The 8,930-nt window shown below is 43.1% G+C and overlaps 1 protein-coding gene across 1 annotated transcript; it reads right to left on the bottom strand.

The window, feature by feature from the left end:
• Nucleotides 1–2,760: 2,760 nt before the first annotated feature.
• Nucleotides 2,761–3,678, bottom strand: LOC309563288 (olfactory receptor 5AP2-like; the record flags this gene model as incomplete). The annotated part of the gene is made up of 1 exon (XM_082267692.1): nucleotides 2,761–3,678. The coding sequence occupies one exon, from the start codon at nucleotides 3,676–3,678 to the stop codon at nucleotides 2,761–2,763; it is 918 nt and encodes a 305-aa protein (XP_082123818.1).
• Between the last annotated feature and the right edge of the window lie 5,252 nt (nucleotides 3,679–8,930).

The raw sequence follows: 8,930 nt of genomic DNA, 5'->3' as shown, positions 1-8,930 counted from the left end.
TGACTTGGGGCTCAGACTGCTTGGCTGATTTGCAAGGGAGTGAGGTGAAAGATTGATGGACATTGGCTGCCGGTAACAACTCTTACCTTTTGGCAGAAGACTGGGTGGGAGACAATGTGAAGGAACTGGAGGCACTGTCAGTAACCCAATCTACTATCGCCTGTACTTGTTCTGGCCTCAACATTTGTAGAGGCGCATTAGGCCCTGCCAACTACTGCTGTAAGGTTCTGTCGCCTACTCGCAGCTGAGAAAGGTGTTTCACTTGTGCGGGTAGCTGGCACAGATCGACCACGTCCTCTCCTTGCAACAGGAGCTCCACCAGCAGCACCATGACCCAGCACTAACATGGTGGAGCAGTATGTGTGCACACGCCTAGACGTACTGAATGACGGGTCTGCCCCCTTCAACTTCTGGCTCTCCAAATTGGGCACATGGCCTGAGCTTGCCCCTTACGCCTTGGAGGTGCTGGCCTTCCCTGCAGCCAGTGTATTATCTGAACATGTATTTAGCACGGCTGGGGGTGTTATCACAGACAAGCGCAGCCGCCTGTCCAGAGCCAATGTGGACAAGCTCACGTTCATTAAAATGAACCAGGCATGGATCCCACAGGACTTGTCCGTACCTTGTGCAGAATAGACATGTATACCGGCCTTACCCAGCCATTGTTGTATTTGATCTTTCTAACTCTTTTAAAAAGAAATAAAATTAAAAACAAAAACCAGTGTTGGCTACCTCCTCCTCCATCCATATGGGCCTTGTCCTCCTCCTCCACCACCGTCGTTGCTTCCACCTACACCGCCATATCCACCGCCACCTCAACCTCCTACTCCATATGGGCCTCATCCTCCTCCTACATCATTCAAGATGAATATTTTTTATTTTTATGTTTTTATGTTATTTTAAGTTATTTCCCTATCCACATTTGTTTGCAGAGCACTTGCCATGCTCTTAAGATGAGTTTGCTGCCATTTGCAGCCGTCTAGCCCTTTCCATGTTTGTTTTAGAGGCATTTTAGTGCTCAAAAGTTCGAGTCTCCATTAACTTCAATGGGGTTCGGGATCGGGGCAAAGTTCGGGTTAAGTCCAGTTCACGAACCCAGACTTTTTTTTCAAGTTCGGTCGAACCCGGACATCCAGGTGTTTGCTCAACTATACAACATTTCCCGGAGGGGTTAAATCTGGAATCCTTTCAACATAAGTTTCACAGAATAACAACTTTTGAGCTAGATCCCCTCTCTCCATAGCTTCCTTGGCCTCTCTATCAACTGCCACTGCAACTTCAGGACCTGGGTAGCTGCTTCCAGCTTCTGACCCCAAGTCCCACTCTGTCTCATCAGCCGATCCCCAATCGTCAATCCCCTCTTCTATGGAACCATATCTGTACTGGAAGGATGGAGATCCTATGGGTACAAGTCCTGCTTCCTCCCCACCACTAGTACTGGCGGGTGAGACCTGAACTGCAAAGTGACACATCTGGGGGGCATTGCTGTAAATTAGGATACACTAGTGTTGCCCTCTGAAGAGTGAAACAAAAATGGATCACTTTTCAAAGGGTGTTTGCCAGGCAGCTAGGAAGCATTATGAGGCCTCCTCACCATCTAATTTAATCCTTACAAACCTGCACCACCTCGCTTCAACTGCGTTTTGTTGTACATGGTTGTGAGGCGTCCCCATTCAGTGGAGTGGGATGCATTTGGCCATTGCCCCCTCCTAGCCACTGCACATTACATATCACAGACCCCTGCATTACCCACTCCTGACCTCTGCACTCTGTATATTAACCACTTACTGACCACCCGCCGTTAATTTACGTCGGTCCTTTGATACCGATAGCTGGCATAACCCCAGTTTTTTTTTTTAAACGGCGGGCGATCGGCTTTCAGGTAAGGGTAATCCCAGCAGCGGATTTGCCGCGGGATCACCCTTACGGTGTGGTGGAATAGGTGCCCCCCCCCCCCGCAAAGTGCCGCCCTAGGCCTTGTCGGCCTAGGACTAAATACAGCAGTGGTCCCTTTCACACAAGCTGGTTACCGGCTCTCCTCATGCTGTCAGCATGAGGAGAGGAAAGCCGATAATCGGCTTGTGTTTACAGCTTGATCAGCTGTGATTGGACACAGCTGATCACGTGGTAAAGAGCTACTGTGATTGGCTCTTTACCCCTATCTGTGATCAGCTGTGGTTGGCTCTTTACCCCGATCTGTGATCAGCTGTGTCTTAAGGACACAGCGATCACAGAGCACAGCCATGGCTGACCATGCTGTAGCCGTCATTCAGCTATAGCCCAGTTGGGAAGTGGTTAAAGTGATTGTAAACCTCAGAAATAAAATATGAACAAAGCATATCCTTCTGTAGTGTATGCTTGTCTCAGATAGGAGCACTAAGTGTCATTTCTGTCTGCTGCCTCCTTTTTCTGGTATCAGCATGAGTCAATTCTGACAAGTTGTCCTGACACCAAGAGAAAAATGGTGACAGGGGAGGGACCTCCAGCAGATTTACAGCTTCAGCTCTGTTCCTGTGTGCTATGTGAAGGAGGGTGTGTCCCTTCCCACCAATCAACTCTCACATCTCTCCTCACTGATGTAAATTCAGCTCTCGGCCCCCTGCTTTTCTGAGCTGAGAGATCGTGTGTAAATTCGGCACTTTAAATGTATGTAGGGGGAAGACTGCTGTAGATAGGTACAGCTTAGGAAGGAGGATTTGTTTTATCTCTGTGTATCACCTGAGGGCAGTCACTGAGTATATGTGAGGGTTTGCAACTACTTTACGCTACGTTTAAACTTTTTTTTAGAGCTTGTATAACCTCAGCATTCCTAAGACTATATATCAAGGGGTTTAACATAGGTATAATTATACTGTAGAAGACTGAAGCCACACGGTCCTGCTGGAGGGCGTAGCTTGTAGATGGTCGAAAATACATAAAGACACCAGTCCCATAGAAGATACTAACAGCCGTCATATGAGAAGCACAAGTGTTAAATGCCTTGTATCTACCCTGGGCTGACCGGATCTTCATAATGGCCAGGACAATGTTGGTGTACGAGAAAAGGATGAGTAGGAGGCAGCTCAGGGTGAGTGCAGCCCCACAAACAAGTAGTACAGCTAGATGTATGGATAAATCAGAACAAGAGAGCTTGTAGAGTGGTGGAATGTCACAAAAGAAATGATCAATAATGTTGGATCTGCAGAAGTTTAGATGAAACACGGAGGTTGTTTGCACAAGAGAATTCGCAACTCCTCCAGAATAGGCAGCAACCAACATCCAGAGACACAAGATGCTGTTCATGAGAACTCTATACAACAATGGGTTACAGATGGCCACATAGCGATCGTAGGCCATAACTCCTAGAAGAAGACATTCACTGGATCCAAAACAAACAAAAACGTACATCTGTATGGCACAGCCAAGAAAAGTGATGGTCTTGGTTTCACTTAAAAAGTCCCTCAGCATTTTAGGAGTGACCGCTGAAGAATACGTGAGGTCCACGAAGGATAGATGGCTCAGAAACAAGTACATTGGCTTGTGGAGATCTTTGTTGGTTATGCTTATAGCAATGATGCCAAGGTTACCCACCATTGTTATCATATAAACATTCATAAATAGGATAAACAGTGAAATATTAAGTTTAGGGTTGTCGGTGAGCCCCGCAAAGATAAATTCCTCCACAGAACTCTTGTTCATCTCCAACAGATGTAAATGATCGCTATCTGTTAAATAATTAGAAGAACATTGTAAATAACTATCAATGATCCAAGCACATAAAATCACACATTGCGGGGCTCCTACAGGCATAGCGATTAACCTGTATGCCAGTGATGGCAAACCTTGGCACCCCAGATGTTTTGGAACTACATTTCCCATAATGCTCGCCTACACTGCAAAGTGCTTGAGCATCATGGGAAATGTAGTTCCAAAACATCAGAGATGTATAGTAACGAAGTAGAACTACTTAAGTACTGTACTTAAGTACCGAAATGCGGTATCTGTACTTTCCTAGAGTAGAATATTTTTCTCCTACTTCTACTTTTACTTCACTACATTTTTTCGATGATTTCGATACTTCTACTCCAATATTTTTTTTTTTTGTGCTGCATAGTTACTCGTTACTTTTAAAAAAATTACCACTGCCAGAACAGTAGATGGCAGGTTGCATAAAGCTCAAAAAAATGTGTATTATCAGCGCATACGAAAATAAAGGCATATAATGTCTAATAAAAGCTGCTATACCAAATCTTTCCAATAAAAAGAAAATATGAAACAAACAAATAAATGGTGCTACAGCGCTTAAAGTGCATCAAGAAACTACTAACAAACACAGGTTAATCATTTGAATAAATCATTTGAAATAATAAAAAACAATATGATGTTCAAACTTTTGACTTCTTTCTTTAATAACTACATAACACAGTACTTCTACTTCTACTTTCAGTACTTGAGTAGAAATTTTTTTTCAAAACTACTGGTACTTTTTACTTTTAGTACTTAAGTAGCAAATTTTTTGAAAAAACTACTTGCAATACTTAAGTAAAAAAAATGTTGAATACTTTAGTACTTCTACTTAAGTAACTTTTTCTGCGAGCACTTCCACTTCTACTCAAGTCACTTTTTGATCGAGCACTTGTACTTTTATTTAAGTAGAAATTTCGAGTACTTTATACAAGTCTGCAAAACATCTGTATGCAGTTGCCTTTTTCTGGTGTGTGCACACCCCCACCCACCTACCTACTCCCTGTGATTGTACACAGCGGGCGTATGTCAGCAAATCCCAGCCAATGATTCATGACCGGGGCTGTTGATCAGCTGTGTCGAATCACAGCCAAGAGCCCTGTGTTGACAAACAACACAGGGCTCTGAACAGAGGGAATGATTGCTTTGTTTCCTTTCCCTGCAAAGCAGGGAAAGGAAATAAAACTGATTTGTAGTAAAAATCAGCACACATTACACATTGTTAGGCAACCAATTAGCCCCTTGATTGCCCCTAGATGTTAACACCTTCCCAGCCAGTGTCATTAGTACAGTGACAGTGTATAGTAATAGCACTTATCACTGTATTAGTGTCACTGGAGATGTCAGTGGTAGTCTGTCAGTTCCCCTCAGCGTCAGTTAGTATCAGATTGCCTTCTGCAAAATCACAGCCCCATTATAAGTCGCTTATCCCCACTATTACTAGTATAAAAAAAAAATTCTAGTACATATATATATATATATATATATATATATATATATATATATATATATATATATACACCATAGTTTGTAGACACTAAAACTTTCGCGCAAACCATACAATTATTGGGATTTTATTTATTTTATTTTTTTTACCAAAGACATGAAGCAGAATACATGTTGACCTACATTTATGAAGAAATTTGCTTTATTTTATTTTATAGTATATGTTTTCTAGCAGAAAGTAAAAAAATATATATATATTTTTTTTAAAAAAGTCTGTCTTTCTTTGTTTATATTGCAAAAAAAAAAAAACAGTGGCAATCAAATACCACCAAAAGAAAGTTATATTTGTGTGAAAACAATTATATAAATTTCATTTGCATAAAGCATTGCATTACTGCGTTATTGCCAGTTAAGTTAGCCAAGTGCCAAATAGCAAAAAATGGCCTGGTCGTGAAGGGTAAAATCTTCCGGAGCTCAAGGCAGTAAAAAAAAGCAGCTGAGCTGCAGATTTATGACCCCCCACTCCCCCTGCTGTCCACCTGAATTCTAATTTTACTGCCTAATAGGGCTGTACACATGCAACAGCCTTAAAGGTTAACTCCACTTTCATTGGGAAAAGAAAAAAGAAAGAAAAAACAATATAGCGTGACACAAATCATATTGTAATTGAATGTTATTAAAAATGATCTTTCCTTTTTAATCTGCAGCTGTTGTAATTTTCTGAACATTCAATGCAATATGGCTACCTGGAGGTGTTCTGTACACAGAATGTATACTGACCACACCCCCAGAAACATAATTTCCTGCTTGTGTGATTGGCTCACTGATTTTCCCAGGAGTCTGCACTAAGATACAAGTCAGCTTTTTGGCATCCCCTGCAACAAAAATGTAATTTTTGGTGAGATCTTCCCAATAGGAACACGTCTAAAGGGATGCAGGCCCAGCAGATTTCCTCATTAGAGCCCTGCAGCTGCAACAGCTGATAGATAATTATGAAACCACTCCCATTTGACCCACTCAGCACAGAGGCACAGAGGAACAAACAATGATTTCTTCAGAATAACAAATGGTAGGAATCTGCAGCAAACTTTGTTAAAATCCTTGTAATGTACAGAGATCACCCAGAGGGGAATGTTTTTTTCTCAACAAAAATGGAGTTACGCTTTAATGCTTTGCTTCGCAGCCATGGAACTCTCAACTCAGGCTGCAGAGTTTGACAGCTGGCACCCCCTGCCAAACTTGCACATTGAGATCAATGGAGCTGCAGTGCACTAGCAAGCCAAACGCTTCGCTCGTACTTGCAGCACAGTCCCACAATGTAAAATTTCCATTCGGCAAAAAAAAAAAAAGTAGAAAAGCTCCAAAAAACTGCATCAGGAGGCAGCAGCAGTACTATACCACCCTCTAAAAATTGATGCACCATAGATTGCTTTTCAGAGTGCAGCAGGCATTACTGCCTGTCTAAGAGAACCCTAAAACAAATCTCCTCTTTACCTTCTGAGAAATTTTGAAGGTCATTTTTTGTTTCCTTCTTCTCATTGAATGGCATCATGGCATAGCAGTAAGTGCCATTGTGAAATTATACAAACCACATTTTAATAGTCAAAATATACCTAAGATGCAAAATATTCTAGCTAGCTGTAGACCTTACTGCCTTAATTTTTACAGTATGGCAAAATAAATAAATAAACAAATAAATAAAATCTTATAGATCACAGCTATCTCTCACAAAAATGAAAGCTAACAGTTTTGAACCCAGCACAGCGAAGGGCGCATAGCATCAGACCGCTTTGAATGTGTTTTCCTTGAAAATTTGGTATTGGAAAATATTCACTTTTTATAATAATATCATATCTTCTTAAACAGCTACAGGAATAAACCTACTATCATAAATCACAATATGTCAGAAATTCTTGGCAGAACGCCCTGTGTGCAGCCGGCGGCGGATCCTTTTTATATATTTATTTCCCTCTGGGGGCTATGGGTTGTTATTCACAAAGTCGCTTCTGGTCTCTGAGGTTTTCTTGGGACTTAACAAGCATTAATTAAACGATAGATTCAGTAATTACTAAAGATGCTGCATTAGCTTAAAGGAAAATCAGTAAATATATATTGTTCTACACACATAGATAAATTACGATGGTTTAGGATCAATTTTATTTTAAGGCACAACTCCAGCCAAAAATAATAAGATAAAAATGAACAGGCTATATACCCACTCCACCTCCGGAAGGTTTTACCCCGTTCATGACCAGGGCACGTTTGTGATGAGGCTCCTTCCCTTTCCAAGACTGTGGCAGGGAATTGCTCCCCCCCCCCCCCACTCCCGTGAGACCCTTAATAGTATCATCCAGAGTAGCCCCAAACAGGCAAACGCTTTTAAAGGGCAGATCAATGGGAGTTTTCTTAGAGGCTTGGTCTGCAGACCAATTCTTAAGCCACAGCATGCGCCTAATCACCACTGATAAAACAGAAAGCTTGGACATCACATGAGCTGTATCCAAAGTTGCATCACGATAAACTGCAGCCCATGGACCAACTGGTCAACTAAATCAACATAAGCAGCAGGAACCTTCTCACTCCCCCCAGGCCCTGGCACAAAAGCTTGGCCCATTCAGTTAGGGTCTGAGACACCAGGGCTGAGGCCAAGACTGGTCGCAATGCCGAAGCAGCCATCGTAAACATGCTGCACGCCACAGCCTCCGCTTTTCTATCAGCCGGGTCTTTAAAGGACAGGGATTCCTTTACTGGGATCATGGTTGCTTTATTCAACCTGAAACAGGAGGGTCCAACACTGGTGGATTTGTCCACTTTTTTAAAAGTGATTCCTCAAAGAGGTAACGTACTGAGAAATGTTTGGGGACCACAAAGGGTTGCTTTGTTCGCTCTCACTCCTTATAGATAAACCTATCAAAATAAGGAAGATAAGGAAGCTGTGCGAGGTGACTTGTGTGGACCAAAAGACCCAGCCACGTCCGTGGCCACATCAGCCACATCCTCCATTTTTAAAGTTTTAGGCACTGAAGTAATAAGTGCGTCTACCAGCCCATTTTCATTCGCTGCTACGACTATAGAGGAATCATCCTCACTATTGGATGGAATTGGGGGGCTTGATATCAAGTCCCCCTGGACAGGCTGCGTCCACAGCAGCATCAGGCTCAGAATCAGATGAGACAGACTGAGCAGGGGAAGGCGGGGGATACTTCCTCCTGGGCCTTTGCCCACACACCACTTTTACTTTTATTGGATACCAAGGACTGTAGGAATGCCATCAGCACAACCATGGGAAGCTGGGGTTCCGAGGGACCTGCCACCTCCATGAGGGGATCAGTGGAGGAGATGTGACCCTGAGGCTCCATTGGTAAAAGAGAGACCCTGCAGCATAAAAAGTTTTTTGGCACTTCTTAAGGATCCCCCATTGCTTAGGATACCTATTAGCAGAGAGAGAGATACCAGGACCCCCAAGGACTCACCCTACCAGGTGGAGGAGCACCAAAATATCCAAGGCAGAGAAAGAGGAGAAAGAGGAAGAAGAGGATGACCCCACCGGCATCACCACGTGATGTCTTGTCCACTGTGACGTCACGGACTACACAAACATGGCCGCTGCCAAAGACCAAGCCAAACCAAGAAAAAATAGCCACTGTTACGTCATCGGCTTCCCAAACATAGCCGCCAGACACGCGAGACGGGGAGAAGCTACTGCCAGGATCCTCCCTGCATCCTCTGCACCGCTGCGCTCTCTGCAAAGGGACCCCATT

The sequence above is a fragment of the Pelophylax lessonae genome (genome assembly GCF_965119305.1).
Source record: "Pelophylax lessonae genome assembly, chromosome: 9".
Taxonomy (NCBI): domain Eukaryota; kingdom Metazoa; phylum Chordata; class Amphibia; order Anura; family Ranidae; genus Pelophylax; species Pelophylax lessonae.
Note: the sequence above shows the minus strand (reverse complement) of the source record. Positions and strands in the feature narration are given on the sequence as shown.